General features: G+C 42.1%; 1 protein-coding gene across 1 annotated transcript; it reads right to left on the bottom strand.

Annotated features, from left to right (window-relative positions):
- Positions 1 to 4867: 4867 nt before the first annotated feature.
- Positions 4868 to 6109, bottom strand: LOC139536956 (cytochrome c oxidase subunit 8B, mitochondrial-like). Its single transcript, XM_071337722.1, has 2 exons — positions 5886 to 6109; positions 4868 to 5214 (listed from the first exon to the last, which is right to left on the bottom strand). The coding sequence occupies exons 1-2, from the start codon at positions 6000 to 6002 to the stop codon at positions 5119 to 5121; spliced, it is 213 nt and encodes a 70-aa protein (XP_071193823.1). The 5' UTR covers positions 6003 to 6109; the 3' UTR covers positions 4868 to 5118.
- Positions 6110 to 16489: the final 10380 nt, after the last annotated feature.

Raw genomic sequence — 16489 nt, 5'->3', positions numbered from 1 at the left:
CCACTTTATAACAGCCTTGTGAAGGCTAATGGAGGGTTCAAGAAAAGAGTAACCAATTTTCACCACTTTTTTTAAAATATTTTGCAAAAAATGTACTTTCTGACTTTTCACATCCTTGGAAATCAATCTGAATTGTGGCGATCAAAAGCTAGAGAAGTGATTGCTTCCTAGGGAATATTGTGAGATATTTCTCCATGCTTCATTCAACTGTTCAGATCAATTTGGCATCTCTGTGCTCTCTGTTCCAGTACATCTGCTTTGCACGTCTTTGCAAGGTCAAAAGCCCTGTTAAAACAGAATTACAGTAAATATTGACGGCCAGCGGTAGACTCTTTGTCCATTCGCATCAATTGTCACGTCAGGGAGTACTCAGCCTTTTATCTGAAGAATATGGAACTGAACGAACGTCTGTCTCGTCAGTCACGGATAGAACGCCATCTATCTTGCATTTACAGTATGCCTGGCCTTAGACATGACTCACTCGCAGCACTTATGGGGAAAAGAAGCCCTCTCTTGGTAAGGGATTATTATTTGTTAGTCCATTGGCAGGTGAAGGGTGGATCTCTGGGAAAAGAAATCGTACCGCTGCATTACCTCATCCTGTTCCCATCAACTTGGGTCAAGAAGCCTCGTTCACCAATTTGATAGAAGACATGATTATCCATGTTCACTATTTTATATCCGATAAAACGGACCAGGCGGTGCATGTCCATTGACGCACATGTTCTCTTATAAAACACACACACACACACACACACACACACACACAGTAATAAACCTTAACTGCTTCCTATCATTATTCGATGCTTGTAAACCTCTGATGGTATTTCCTTGGCTAATAGTTTGGTGTGGAACTCTTCCAAGTGCATGCCGTGTCAAAGCAGGCCGTGTGAGGGAGGCCCTTCCTTCTCCAGCACCGTTAGAGCCGGGTGTGGCCGTGGAACCTGACCCTCCACTGATTGCTCTGTAATTGCAGGTCAGCTCCGCATGGATTCACTTTGTAACAACTGAATGAGTATAACATGGAAGGATAACATAGTCATTCAGTCGGTCTCCCCTCTGTCTCGCAATGGAGTTGTGCATAGTCTGACCTGTTACAGGTCCCAGTCTAGAGTCTGGTTTTACATTTCCTCTTGAAATGTGTATTCAGGTAATGTATTCCAGCAAAACAAACCAAGGTCAAGAATAAATCCGATTTTCCTTCCTAGTGTGGATCAGGCAAGATGAGCAGACTGCAGACAGTCTACGAAGGTATATGGAAGGTGAAAGGCTCTTGAGTCCTACACTGTATCTCACACTAACAATACTATCGTCTGCAATGAATGCCAATGTTCCTTGCATTGAAGACCACTAGATGGTAACAGGTCTTTCAAATATTGCTAAATGTTTTTGTTTAATTGGGATTACATTTGAATGCAATCAATAATCAGTGAACTTTTTGGTATTTTTATTAGGATCCCCAATAGCTGTTGTCAAAGCAGCAGCTACTCTTCCCGGGGTCCACGCAAAATGAAACATGACAATACAGAACATTTAATAGATGACAACGGCTCAAGGACAGAACGACATCAATTTTAAAAAGGCAGACGTAGCCTACAGTACATATCAATGCATACACACAAACGATCTAGGTCGAATCGGGGAGAGGCATTGTGTCGTGAGGTGTTGCTTTATCTGTTTTCTTTTTGAAAGCAGGTTTGCTGTTCATTTGAGCAATATGAGATGGAAGTTCCATGCAATCATGGGGGTAATCAAGCACACGGCCACGCACTTCAGAGATCAGAAGAGTCTTCCATGTCAGGTACCGTAAGCCATCAACCAAGCAAAAATAAATACCTATGATACGCTAAACCCGGGAAAGTGTATTTAAACCAGTATTGCAGTGTTTTGTCAAGATATAACACAGATTGCAGTACATGCAGTATGCGGGTACTACAAAAGCAATAAGGTACTCAACAACTCCGTCATATGACTTGCTTCTGTACTTGTACATTGCCGCATCACAACAGGGTATGGATAACATTTAAAAAATAATTTAATCTTGAGAAGGTATGACACTTTGACCTTCCTCACAATTCCCAACAAAACACACAGATGTTAAACACCCCTGGAAGCTGACTTGAATTCACAGTCACACACAAAGTGAAAGCACATTTCAAGGGTTAACGTACATCAACCCTTTCAGGTGCATTGGAGAAGGGAAAAAATTAGTTCAAATCAAAAGAATCCCCTCTACACTGTGCTTGCAACGTAACACTATTTATTTATTGTACTAGCGTTTCTGCCTTTCGGCCTTTGCCAGAACATCTGTGTTCTGATCTGGGTTGACAATTCATGGTCTTGTCAGTCCTTACACCTATAGCTCCATCTTTGAAATTGATAGTGGTTACATTTTCAAATGTACATTTACAAATCTCTCTGAGGTCGTTGGGTGTTGAGTTAAGGTTGCTACTGCTTCAATGCCACTGCTTGCCCTCATGCTTCTCTCTCTCTTTCTCTCTCTTTCAGTCTCTTTCACTCTCAATTTCTCTTTTTTTGCCCTCTTTCTGTCTCCTCTCTCTGGCGCTCTCTTGCTCTCTCTGAGGGTAAACCTTTAAGTTTAGGATTGGCCTTAGTGAGAGGTGTGTGTGTGTGTATATATATGTTTTTTTTACAGTCTCACCACCATTGATGGACGGCATTGGCAATACGGTTCGAGGGGGTGTGGTATATGGCCAATATACCACGGCTAAGGGCTGTTCTTATGCACAACGCAACGCGGACTGCCTGGATACAGCCCGTAGTAGTGGTATATTGGCCATATACCACAAACCCCCAAGGTGCCTTATTGCTATTGTAAACTGGTTACCAATGTAATTAGAGCAGTAAAAAAAAAAAAGGGTCATACCTGTGGTATACGGTCTGATATACCACGGCTTTCAGCCAATCAGCATTCAGGGCTCGAACCACCCAGTTACTAATAAACTATAACCTATCCATAGGTATATTACTGTATGTATGTTTGAATCTGATACCTACAAAAATAAATAATCTTTAATTAAAACATGATGTTTTTGTGAAAATTTCTAATATATAATCTCCACGATGGTATTCAAGCCAAATACGGTTATTCACCCACAATCACAACACCATCCACTGCTAGCTGGACAACCATAAAGATCTGCATACTACACAGCACAAAGCATGCCCACTGTATGGAGCTGCAGCAGACATAATCCTCTCCCCAGCCTCCCCTTACAAAGCTACTAGCACTATACCATCAGCCACCAGGCCCCAAGGTTCACTTCCTCCATTTTATAACAGGCAATGATAAACTACTCAAACAATTCCCAGACAACAGAAAGGTTGTTCAAAGGCATGGGATCTATTTCTAACAACCTCCCTGTTCCATAACCTCCATTCAGTTCCAGTTGTCCATTGTGTGTGCTTCAATGAAATAGAAAAATACTCCGTACTGGACCATGTGTCTTCATCTCCTCCACCAATGCACCATAGTGTCAGTGCAAGTCCTGAATCACCGAATAACTCAGACCCTCTAGTTTACATACAGTAAAAGGTTCCATGATCCAGTCCTCTCTGACATTCTACTTCTCGTCCTCGGTGATGACTCACTCTATGCCGTTAGTCTGTCTTTATTTTGGTCGTTATGCTTATAGCCGTCATGACACACACCACTCAGTAAATGATGCTAGGTCAAATTGATGACAAAACGAGAGATTAAGGATGGTTCACGCATAGTCTCATCTGACCAGAGTACTTTCTTCTATATGTTTGGGGAGTCTCCCACATGCCTTTTGGCGAACACCAAACATGTTCGCTTTTTTTTTTACTGCATGATATTACACCTGCAATTACTCATGAGGAAGGCTCAAACAAGGCTCATGTTTAATGAGTGTTAAATCATACAAAACATCCTAAAATGGAGATTGTGTACCACTTACCTTCGAAGGGTTTGGTGCTACAGGAGCCCTGGTTCAGAGGAAGATCCTTGGGTCAATGTGGTTTGAGAAGGTGAGGAAAAAGGATGTGAGGAATAAAATGAATTGCGAAAGAGCCTTTTGTGACCACCTGTCTTTTTTGATCCTCAGTATGACTTTCTATGACATGGTGCTCGGACTGGAGGAACCTGACATTTTCAACCCTCCTTTGTGACAAAGCTGAGTTGAACAGCGATCATGCACTGCAACGTTTCTCTGATGCCCTCATTTCAGTTAATCATGATACATCAGATCATTTTCCACTTCCTACTCCACTATGATCATTTAAGTAATTACAATAGATTAATTTAGTTAATGAAGTAAAGAAACTTCTTGACTCCTTTTGTCTGTTTTAACCTGATGGCATTAGCGTTAAATACGAGACCGGCATATTCAATAAGTACTTCAGGGGGTCATAGGAGCACAACTCTGTAGATAATTTCAAACTTTCAAATGCACAGACTTAGATATGAAATCCAAATCTACACTAACAAATGAAACTGAGCCATACAAAAGCAAACTCCTTGTCTCAATAACTGACATAGCACAAAGGTGCACAATAGTATGTTCATTTCTATAGCAGCGTATTATATTGTAACAGCAGCTATTGGCCAACAGATGGTGGTATTGATAGGGGCTGGATGAAATCATAATTGAGATGACAACTTGACCCTTTCAAGAGTATCAGTGCTACAGTACTTTCTTACATCATAACCCAAAAAGAACATTCTTGCAGGTATGTGAAATGGTTTATACCCATAGTAAAGCAATAAGAACCTGATATACTGTTGGTGGCCACTGATATTAAACAGACAGCTCTTACATACTATTTTTCTCTATTCTATTTAATGGGTGGTGTTGGCATGAATGAGAATCACTTAACATGACCATTTAAAGTTTAAATATGTTTATTATCATTATCGTAACATACTTGAAGAAGCCAATTAAAATTCACAAATCTTGAGATGTTGTGCAGCCATTCTATTGGCAGACAGACGGGAGTGAAGAGGTAGTTCATGGAGATTGGGGGATTTGTTCCATGGTTTTAAGAGGAGTTTTTGAAGTGATGGTCCCAGGAGGGTCTTGAGTAAGTAGAGAATGTACGGGACGTCCCAGTTAAAAGACAAGAGTCCATGTTAAGTTATTCTTTCTTCTTGTAGTTCTCAATGTTGGCGAGAACCCAACCGGAAGGTCCCAGGATAGCCACTGCGAACATCCCCAGTCCGATGACTGTCTCCTACAGAAAGGGAGAGAGCGCAAACATGGTTACATTATTCCAGGCAAGGTGCCATGTTCAGGGTGTTGTGTAACGTTACAGAATGATCAAATGTATAGAACAGATTGCCTCAAATTGAGGCTCCGTGTCATGTGGTGAGTCATCAGTGACTAGCAATGTTACCTAACTAGCTAACGTAGCTACATAGCTAACACGACCTTGGAGATTAACGCAATAAAACGTTAGCAAATTATCACAATAGCAATAATAGAATACCGTTTTACATTATAAATACCTATAGTTTCCTATCAAAATATGGAATATAGCCACAAAACTGCAAAACAGAACCGCGATCTGTCAGTGTCAGCCGGCGTTGGCAAGGTAGTTATGCATCCTTGCCTGTCACGAACTAACCTAGCTAGCTAACGTTAACGTGACCTTCCAGTCCAAAAATGTCCAATGGATTTTTGGCTAAAATAAGACATCTATGCAACACTCATGTCTCGTTGCGATGTTACCCCACCAAAGTGGAATTAGGACAATAATTAATTGATAAAAATTCAGCTAGATTTAGTTAGTTAGCGGGCTAACAGGCCCAACAACATAGCGATGTATGCCACCACAGCTAGTACGACGAGCTAGCTACTAATGATTTTCTTGTCTGTATGAAAAATACAGATACAATTACTTACAACAGGGCCGAGAGGGTCTTTAGCCGGTCTGGTGAAGACACTGGCCCTCTGGGTGATCATAGGTCCGCGCAGAGCTGGAGCAGTGCGGGTTGAAATAGTTCTGATGAGCCCAGACATGCCTGCTGTTTGAGTAGAGGTTCTTGATTGAATACTGGGGAAGTTGGTTACGGAGGAAGGGATCCGCCGGTCGGTTCTGAGATTGCCGTTGGGCTATGTGGGAGTTGTAGTTGTCACACAAAAGGACTAACGCGTGCGCATCGCCATGTCTCAGATAGTAGAATGAGCCAGATATTTCACCGGATGTATAAACGTGAAGCATCCGGTTGGCGTTTCCACTCACTACCAAAATATATATAATTTTCTCATCGATGAAACATTTGATCTCCATACAGTTTCCTGTTTCATAAACTAAAATCTGTAAGAAACAGTGTGGGCTGTGTTTTGTAGACTTTGCCAAAGTTTCTTAAAATGGTGTTGTTTAGAAGGAGTGCATGCGCGAATTGAGTTATTGCACACTCGCACTCATAGCAGACGTCCCCTAACGGAAATTATGCATAAACGTGCATAGGGGGGGGAAACAAAAGTTTCAATTTGAGGTTTATTCACCACGTGTACATGATACAACAGCTGTAAAACAGTACAGTGAAATTCTTACCTTAAAATTTGTAGGGAAGTTGGTCAGGGAGGATGGGAGGCGTAATCCGTGACAGTCTAGCAATCCAAAGGTTGCATGTTCGGGTCAAGTTAAGGACAACTGTAGAATTTTAGCTAACCCTTATTCTACATTTAACCCAATTCCCCTAACATGCTACATAATTTCACCTAACCTTTGTCGTTTTAGTTCACCTAACCTTTGTCGTTTTAGTTCACCTAACCTTTGTTGTTTTAGTTCTAACCTTTGTCGTTAGTTCCCCACTGTTAGCAGTTGATGTTACTCTTCAATAACACAGACCCCAAAGCAAATCAGGGGGAGGAAAATAGGTTTATTCGAAGAGGACAAATCATGTGGGGAGGTAGATGTTCATTCTGCCCTGTCCTCAGTGATTCTCTCCTCAGAGCAAAGGGACAGGTATGTCATTTTAAAACCCTGCCCTAGCCTGTGGTTGACCAATTGGAATTCCTTGCAATAAAACTGGGCCAATGGCCAAATAACCAGTATCCTATTTCAGGCTCAATATATAGACATATTCCTCCCATGTCTCTGACCCATTGATCATTAATCCTCTACTACAGAAAAAATACTTTTTCCATTAATTGCTAGTACTCTATTGATTTTTTGTCCTCTTGACCTTTAGTCCTCTATTAACCTCTCATCCTCCGCGTTGTGTATTTATCTTCAAAATGTTCTTCCCCCTAGACCATTTAAAAAATAAATATACTTTAAATGTATTTTAAGAAAACAGTAGAAAACATGAAAAAATAGACAGTATAAAAAACATTAGCTGTAAGCATAAAGTCATTCACATGAAACACCTTGCATTTCTATAAAACACAAAGGGCATATTTTACATGCTGTTACAATAAGAAATAGATTTCAAACAAAGTTATAGAAACAAGTATTAACAGGTGTCATGATTCCTACCACATCCTGTATTAGGAGGAAACTCACAAAAAAATAATTGTCTACAAGACAATAATATTCAATCGTCCTATTGGCAAGGGAATCATTCACCAAGTCCTTTAAAAGTGACCAGCTCTTCCACACTGGTATCAGTCCCACATAGATAACTATTAGAAATTATATTCAGACAGTCTGCCGGAAGTGAGGATTTTCTTCTTCCGTTCCGCCAGTTGATAAGGACGTCTCTAATGAACACTTCACCGGTGATCTTGTATCATTTCAAGTACAGTCCTTGGATCAAGGAATATTGCTTCAGATGGTGTCATGTTTTGTCATTGATTATCATGTCTTGTCCCTGTGCTTCCCTTCTATTCGTTTCCCTCTGCTGGTCTTATTAGGTTCTTTCCCTCTTTCTATCCCTCTCTCTCCCCCACCCTCTCTCCCTCTCTCGCTCTCTCTCTCTATCGTTCCGTTCCTGCTCCCAGCTGTTCCTCATTCTCCTAACTACCTCATTTACTCTTTCACACCTGTCCCCTATTTTGCCCTCTGATTAGAGTCCCTATTTCTCCCTCTGTTTTCCGCTTCTGTCCTTGTCGGATCCTTGTTTGATGTTTGCTGTTCTGTGTCCTTGTTCCGCCCTGTCGTGTTTTTGCCTTCTTCAGATGCTGCGTGTGAGCAGGTGTCTATGTCAGCTACGGCCTGTGCCTTCCCGAAGCGACCTGCAGTCTGTGGTCGCGTCTCCAGTCGTTCCTCTCTACTGACGAGAGGATTTCAGTTTTCCTGTTTTGGATTTACCTAAGATAATATCCAGGAGTATCGTTTTTTGTTTAAGACTAGAATAAAGACTCTGTTTCTATTAAGTCGCTTTTGGGTCCTCATTCACCAGCATAACAGATGGTAGATTCTCATAACCTGTAATGAAGGAAACAAAAAGGTGAAAGTAACATGTCCTGGTTTGAAGAGAAATGGATATTTCACATAGATTTCCCAAAGTAAGCATGTCCCGATTTTCAGGAAAAAGTTGGACATTTCGCCTAGATATCCCTAATATGATGACTGTGGTGTACAACATAGAAGATTATCAGGTTCTGATCATCTTACTGTGCGTCTTCACCTGAGATTGGTCCCCAATTGCTAATCAATCAGTTCTTTATTCTCCAGGCTCCGCTTTGTCATCAAAATGGACAACCTTGCAATGAGTGACATGTATCCATCGTGATTTTCCCTGGACTTTTACTGCTGACCTCGTTATGAGCAAAACTTGATAAGGACCTTCCCATTTTCACCCTAATGTATCTATTACATATTTGTTTACCAATACCCACTGTCCTGGTACTACGTCATGCCCCCCCCTCGGGACTTATTCCCCACGCCTCTTTAACTTGTCTGTCTGCTTCCCCTACTACATTAGAGAGTTGTATGCAATAGTTAAGCATTGTGTCACTCATAAAGTGAATGTCTGCTTTTGTCAAATTTAACGTGTCTGTCACTATCACATTGTCCATTGTAGTGGAATCAATCACCACCTTCCGGAGACACCTGAAACCCCACCTCTTTAAGGAATACCTAGGATAGGATAAAGTAATCCTTCTAACCCCCCCCCCCCCCCCCCCCTTAGAGTTAGATGCACTATTGTAAAGTGGTTGTTCCACTGGACATCATAAGGTGAATGCACCAACTTGTAAGTCGCTCTGGATAAGAGCGTCTGCTAAATGACTTAAATGTAAATGTAAATGTAGTACCTGCCCAGCCTGCCTTCCACACTACCCCCCCCCCCCCCCCCCTCCACAATGCTTGAACCGTCTGTGTATAAGATAAACTCAGGGTTTTCCAACGAATGACTCTTAATAAACCCATCAGACAGCAGATCCAAAACCAACTCACAACAGTCGTGTTCAAGTAATATGGTATCTGGAGGAAGCATCAGAGTAGCTGGATCACATGGTGTCTTTTCAAGTATACCCATGTCCCATAGATCTTTAATCACTACTTTTGGAGCGGCCATAGCTTCCTTGCTAATGGGATATTGTTTTGACACCAGTGTCAAGCACACTGGTTCCATATCCAAAGTTCCACACTCATTTTTCTTCGTAGTCCAAATAGGATGGTTCTGAACTGTAGATCCCTGCAGCTGCCTGATTTGCCAAGTCACCTTCCCTTCAGAAATGTTCAACGGAGAGTCAAGTTGCATAATAACATCAAGGCCTAAATTAGGTTGTTCAAATGAGCCTATCCACACCCCTGCATCAATCTTCATTGGTCCAATAGAAATTGGTAATGGCTTGGTTTCATTTCCCCCCCCCCCCCCCTCCATTTGCTCTAATCTTTTTGCCCGTGTACTGAGGACATATGTTCTGTATAGGATATGGGCAATAGAGTGACTTCAGCACCCGTATCTACTGCAAAGTTGTTAACCATAATGTTCAAATGTATTCCATCCGATTTCATATGTACACCAGCTGAGATGGGACGTAAGAGGGGGTCTATTAGTTTACCTCCAGCAAACTCTGCTGCTGAGCCGGAGAGAGCTTCTTCAATTTCTACATCAGCATTGTGTCTTGGGGCTGTTGTCTTGATTCCATTCTCCCTTAGACGGACCCTGCTTCTCCTGGTCATTCCTCATAAGAACACGTTTTCTTTTCCGACATTCTCGTTGCCAGTGACCAGAAATCCCGCAATAATGACATACAGCAGGTTTCTCTTCTGCTGAACGAATAATGTTGTTGGTTTCACTCAGAACCTGCACAACTCTGATGACAGCCGGTTTATTATGTTGATTGATGTCCCTGTCCAGTCGTGACAACCTGTCGATGATGTCGCCATAGTTTTTTTCTCTCCCAGTCATTAGTTGAGGAAACAAAAGTTTTCGGAAATCATCATGTATGGATTGCATCAGCTGATGAGTGATTGCCCCATTTTTGGAGGAATTGAGTGCATCTTCATCTTCCATGTCAGGTAACCCACTGTGTCTGACAATTTCTGCTCTAAACCTTTCTTCAAATTAAACAAACGGTTCTTTCGGTTTTTGAACACATTTGGTTATCTCTCCCCAATTGGTGGTTGCATTGGTCAGACCCTTAAGGAAAACATGTATGGCTCTCCATCCATCGGCCACATCTTGCTCTTCACCACCCAGAGCTCTATAAACCTTTTCTCCAAGTACTCCATGTTCATGGTTGTTCAAAAAATATATATAGGGGGGTGCTGGTACAGAGTCAATGTGCGGGAGGCACTGGTTAGTTGAGGTAGTATGTACATGTAGGTAGAGTTATTAAAGTGACTATGCATAGATGACAACAGAGAGTGGCAGTGGTGTGGGGGGGGGGGGGGGTGCAAATAGTCTGGGTAGCCATTTGACTAGATGTTCAGGAGTCTTATGTCAGTTTAGAAGCCACTTGGACCTAGACTTGGCGCTCCGGTACCGCTTGCCGTGTGGAAGCAGAGAGAACAGTCTATGACTAGGGTGGCTGGAGTCTTTTTTTTTTCTTTTTTTTTATATTTTATTTTTGCATTTTCCAATTAACAACATTCAAGACAAACGTGAAAAGATATTAGACAACAATAGGACAAAGTGACAGTAACAGATGAGCGTAACAAAGAAAGTAAAAATCAAACAAATTATAATTATATATACAAACAAACATACAATAAAAAAAGATTATAATGAGACCTTGGATCATATGGTCACCTGCCGTAGGCTACATATTATACATTACGTGTGAAACATTATATAAGGATAATATAGAGATTCATTCAATGTGATGTGGGGGGAGATTCTCCATATAGTCAATAAAAGGTTGCCAAATTCTGTAGAATGTGTTTAACTTATTCCTCAAGCGGTAAGTGATTTTCTCCAGTGGGATACAACTATTAACTTCTGATAGCCACATTGCAACTGGCAGGGGGGAATCCAATTTCCATTTCAAGGCAATACATTTATTGGCAATCGCTAGCAATATTTCTGTTAGCTTTATAGTATGGCTTTGCCTAAGATTGGTGTTAGTAAAGTTGCCCAGTAGACAGACCTCCGGGTCTAAAGGGAATGCAACCCCATGAATTGAGGATATGGTGTCGCATACCCCCTGCCAGAAACCGTGTAGTTTTGAACACTGCCAAGTGGAATGGAGGAATGTTCCTTCATCTGAGCCACATCTAAAACATAGGGAGGAGATATCAGGGTTGAACTTGTGCAGTCTAGATGGCGTGATATAGAGCTGATGGAGGAAATTAAACTGGATCAGTCTGTATCTGGAGTTCAGTGTGGATGTAACACCATTCCTGCATAGGTCACTCCATAGACCCTCCTCAAGATCAATACCCAGATCTTTTTCCCATCTAAGTCGGGGTTTATCTAGCCCAGGCAGTGTTAGTCCTGACATAAGAGCATCGTAAACACGGGAAATGGTCTTGAACAGTGGTTGGTTTGCGTGGCAGAGTTGTTCAATAGGTGACATCTTAGGTAGGTTCCATTGTCCCTTGAGAGACACCCTAATAAAGTTTCGTAGTTGTAGGTAGCTAAAGAAGTCCCTGTTAGGCAAGTGGTATTTCTGTTTCAGCTGATCAAAAGACATAAGAACTCCCTCCTCGTAACAATGTTCCAGAAGAGTGATCCCCTTATCGGACCATGGTCTAAAGTTACTATTCTGGAAAAACATAGGAATCAATCTATTGTTCCATAAAGGGGTTTTAGGGGAAAGGAATCCCCTTCGTCCGAACAGCTCTTGCAGTTTGCACCATGTCAGGACTGAATGTATGATTAAAGGGTTGTCTGTGATGGTTTTTATAGATTTTCTGTCCCATTTGTAAAACAATTCTGCCCCAGTGTCATCGTTTACCTCAAGCTTTTCAATGTTCAACCATGAGGGAGAGGGAGCCTTATCAAACCTCTGAGCCAGAAACCTAGACTGTGCTGCCCAGTAGTACATTCTAAAATTGGGGAGGTTTAAGCCTCCTTGACTGTAATCCAGGGTCAGTTTATCCAGGCCAACCCTAGGGGTTTTGCCGTGCCAGATAAACCGTCTGGTCATCTTGTCGAGAGAGGAAAATAATGCTGCGGGGACAGGGATAGGGAGAGATTGAAACAGATATAGACATCTGGGCAGGACATTCATTTTAATTACATTGACTCTACCCAGTAGAGTGAGAGGTAAGTCCATCCATTTACAAAGGTGACCCTCCACCTTTTGTAACAAACTGGCCAGATTGAGTTTATAGAGGTTGTTCAGGTTACCATCCACCATTATGCCCAAATATGTGAAGCCCATAGGCGACCATCTAAAAGGAAACTTGTGCTTGATGGTATGATGGTCAAAGACAGACAACGGTAAGATTTCGCTTTTATCTAAATTGACCTTATATCCAGAGAAAGAACTATAACACTGTAGCAGGATCTGCAAGTGAGAGAGGGAGTGTTCTGGGTTTGTTAGAAATAAGATAAGGTCGTCCGCAAAGAGTGATAATTTATGGGTATGGGGGCCCACCTCAAAGCCATGTATGTCAGGGCACGTTCTAATAGCCTCAGCCAACGGTTCGATGGCGAGGGCAAAGAGGTGGGGGCTAATTGGGCAACCTTGTCTGTTCCCCCTATAGAGAGGGAAAGAGGAGGAAGTAATCCCGTTGGTAGCAATCCTAGCTTTAGGAGATTTGTAGAGTGATTTTATCAAATTTACAAACACGGTGCCTAAACCAAACTTTTCCAAGACGCGGAAGAGGTATGGCCATTCAACCCTATCAAAGGCCTTTTCAGCATCGAGGGAGACTGCGACACTAGGTATTTTGTTTTTGTTAGCAAGGTGAATTATATCAAAGAACCTTCTGAGATTATTGGAGGACAATCTATTAATTATGAAGCCAGTCTGATCTGGGTTGACCAACAGGGGAAGACATGACTCCAGTCTCTTAGATAGCATCTTGGTGACCAGTTTACAATCTGTGTTAAGGAGAGAGATTGGTCTATATGAGGCACACTTTAGTGGATTTTTCCCTTTCTTGTGGATTACAGTAATTACTGCTTGAGAGAAAGACTCTGGAAAGTAGTTGTCTTCCCTGGCTTTTTTAAGTACCTCCATAAGGTAGGGGACCAACAGCTCCCTAAATTCTTTATAGAACTCTGGAGGGAAGCCATCCTCCCCAGGAGATTTATTAGAAGGTAAGGATTTAATGGCCTCCAACAATTCAGGAACTGAGAAGTGTTCACTCAGGCGCTCGCTGTCTTCCCCTGACAGGCATGGGAGGTTGAGAGAGGCGAGAAAGGAGTCGATCTCTGATAGATCATCGCTTGATTGGGAAGTGTAGAGGTCTTCATAGTATTTCTTAAAAGTATTATTAATTTCAGTAGGGTCGAAAGATATCTCATTAGTAAGAGTTTCTATAGCATTAATTGTCCTCTTACTTTCCTCTGCTTTCAGTTGCCATGCCAATACTTTGTGAGCTTTCTCTCCAAGCTCGTAATAACGCTGTTTTGATTTAGTGAGGGCCCTCTCAGCTTGATATGTGTTCAGAATATTATATTTCAGTTTTTTATTTACCAAAAGCCTGTATAGATCTTTAGTCGGGCCTCTTTGGTAGGTTTTCTCTAGCTCTGAGATTTCAGATTCAAGGGCACTCAGTTCCGCACCGTGTTTTCTCTTCAGCCCTTTAGTATAGGAAATGATCTGTCCCCTCAGATAGGCCTTCAATGTGTCCCAAAGAATGAAACTGTCATGAGCGGAGGGTTTGTTTGTCAAAGTGAAAATATTGATCTGCTCTTTGATGAATGCACAAAATTCAGGTTGCTTTAGGAGTGTAGAATTTAGTCTCCATCTATACGCTCCATTTACCTTGGTAGGAATGGAGATTGATAATACCAGGGGAGAATGGTCACTAAGCAATCTGGGGAGATAATCGACATCTAACACTCTATGAAACAGTTGTGTCGATATTAAAAAGTTATCTATGCGTGTGTGTGTCTTGTGTGGGTGTGAATAAAAAGAGTAGTCCCTATCCTGTGGGTGCAACTGTCTCCAGATGTCTAGTAAATTGAGATCTTTCATGAATGACATGGTGAGCTTGCTGGCTTTGGTAAGAAGTGAGGGTTTATCAGAGGACCTATCAAGAACTGTATCTAAACAAAAATTAAAATCTCCTCCAACCAGTAACCATCCTGGTGGTGCTTGAGCAACCTGAAGGAAGACATTCTGAATAAACATATGGTCATCGAAGTTAGGAGCATAGATATTCAATAGGGTCCAAGACTCTGAAAACATATGCCCCTGCACCAAAACAAACCTGCCAGAGGGATCAGAGATGGTGTTGTTGACGCAGAAGGGGATGTGTCTACTTATCAAAATTGCAGTTCCTCTTGCTTTGGAGTTAAAAGAGGACGCAACAACTTGTCCTACCCATTCCCTCTTCAATTTCTTGTGTTCACTGGCTGTGAGATGTGTTTCTTGTAAAAACACAATGTCAGCCTTTAATTTCTTAAGGTATGTATAGACTCTCTTCCTTTTAATCGGGCTGTTAAGACCTTTTACGTTGAATGTGACATATTTTAGTGGATTAAGCATAGTTGGGTTTCAAGTATGTAACTGAATGGAAATCTATCATATGTAGATAGTTAGGAAATGTTTCAACTTTGGTTTTAACACAGAAGTGACCTATGTGTCTCTTTAGGGAGGAAACAATAAACATAGAAAAAAGGGGAAAAAAATTAAGAATCCCACCCACCCCGATTGTTAGACTAAAACCACAATCCCAACAATCAAACATGAATACACTTGTAGAGATACGTTGCTGCTCGCTTTCCATCTTGCTCTTACTAGCTAAACCTTGGCGTAAACTAAAACCTGCGAGCTCTCTAAATTGAAAACAAACGTTGTGAATAGACATTTATGGCTGAAAATTTACTGCCCACGGTAAGGGCTGCTTGAGTCTCTTTTCGAAAGATTAACATAAATGAGGGGGAAAGCAGTGGGCCTAAACCCACTTATTGCTTCGCCCAGCGATATGGACTAAACCAAAATATACTCTCCTGTAAATGTAATAGAACTCACCCCGGAAAGGTACGGTTAGTTGAAAATGTACAAATCAATTATAGCGACCGGAGGATATCAGCGGTTCAGTCCGGATAAGAGAAAACAAACAAACTGCATCTTATCCCCCAAAGAGACCGTCCTGGCTCAGACGTTGCTCAGTTCTTTGAGAAAAGTGTACACTTCTCCCGGTGTGTTGAAGAGATGGCTTCGGCCTTTGTACTGAACTTTCATCCGCGCAGGGTGGATGAGGTAGCCGATGATGTTCTTCTCCTTCAGTGCTTTGGCGGCAGGTCTGAACTGCTTGCGACGTCTTGCGAGATCCGCGCTCATATCCGGGAAAAGGCTGACCCTCTTGCCATCAATGGTTATGTCTCCTTTGGCTCTTGCGAGTTGCAGTACCTTCTCTGTGTCTTGGAAACGGAGGAACCTGATCAGGACGGCCCGTGGGGGCTCATCTGGCCGGGGTTTCGGCGCTGATGTTCTGTGGGCGCGTTCGATTTCCAGTGGCTTGGTGAAGTTGATTGTGCCTAGGACATCCGGGATCCATTGAGTGAAGAAACGGACCGGGTCACGGCCCTCGCTGTCCTCTTTCAATCCCACCACACGGATATTACTACGTCTGCTCTGGTTCTCCATCTGATCTACCTTGTTTTTTAGGTAGGCATTGTCCTTTTGCAGTTGTATCAAGACCTGGTCATGTCGAGCGATGGTGTCTTCAACTGTGCTAATGCGCAACTCTGCCTCAGTCGTTCTCAAAAGGAGATCATTCATGGAGGATTTCAGGTCGTCAATGGAAGAATGGAGTTCAGCCGTTTTCTTATCGATTTTCATAGAAAGGCCTTTGTTACCATCCTGAATTTCCCGGAGGAGAGTAGCCAGCATGTCGGCAGGCTCGCAAGAGGCCGAGAGCAACAGTCTGGAACTGTCGTTTGAGTTATGAGGGCTAATGCTAATCTTGCTAGCTGTAGCGTTATCGTTATCTTGGGAATCAACCACGTTTTGGTCGTCCTTCTTGCCTCTCGGTCGGAGGT

This window comes from Salvelinus alpinus, chromosome 13 (assembly GCF_045679555.1).
Source record: "Salvelinus alpinus chromosome 13, SLU_Salpinus.1, whole genome shotgun sequence".
Taxonomy (NCBI): domain Eukaryota; kingdom Metazoa; phylum Chordata; class Actinopteri; order Salmoniformes; family Salmonidae; genus Salvelinus; species Salvelinus alpinus.
This window is presented reverse-complemented; position numbering and strand designations above follow the sequence as displayed.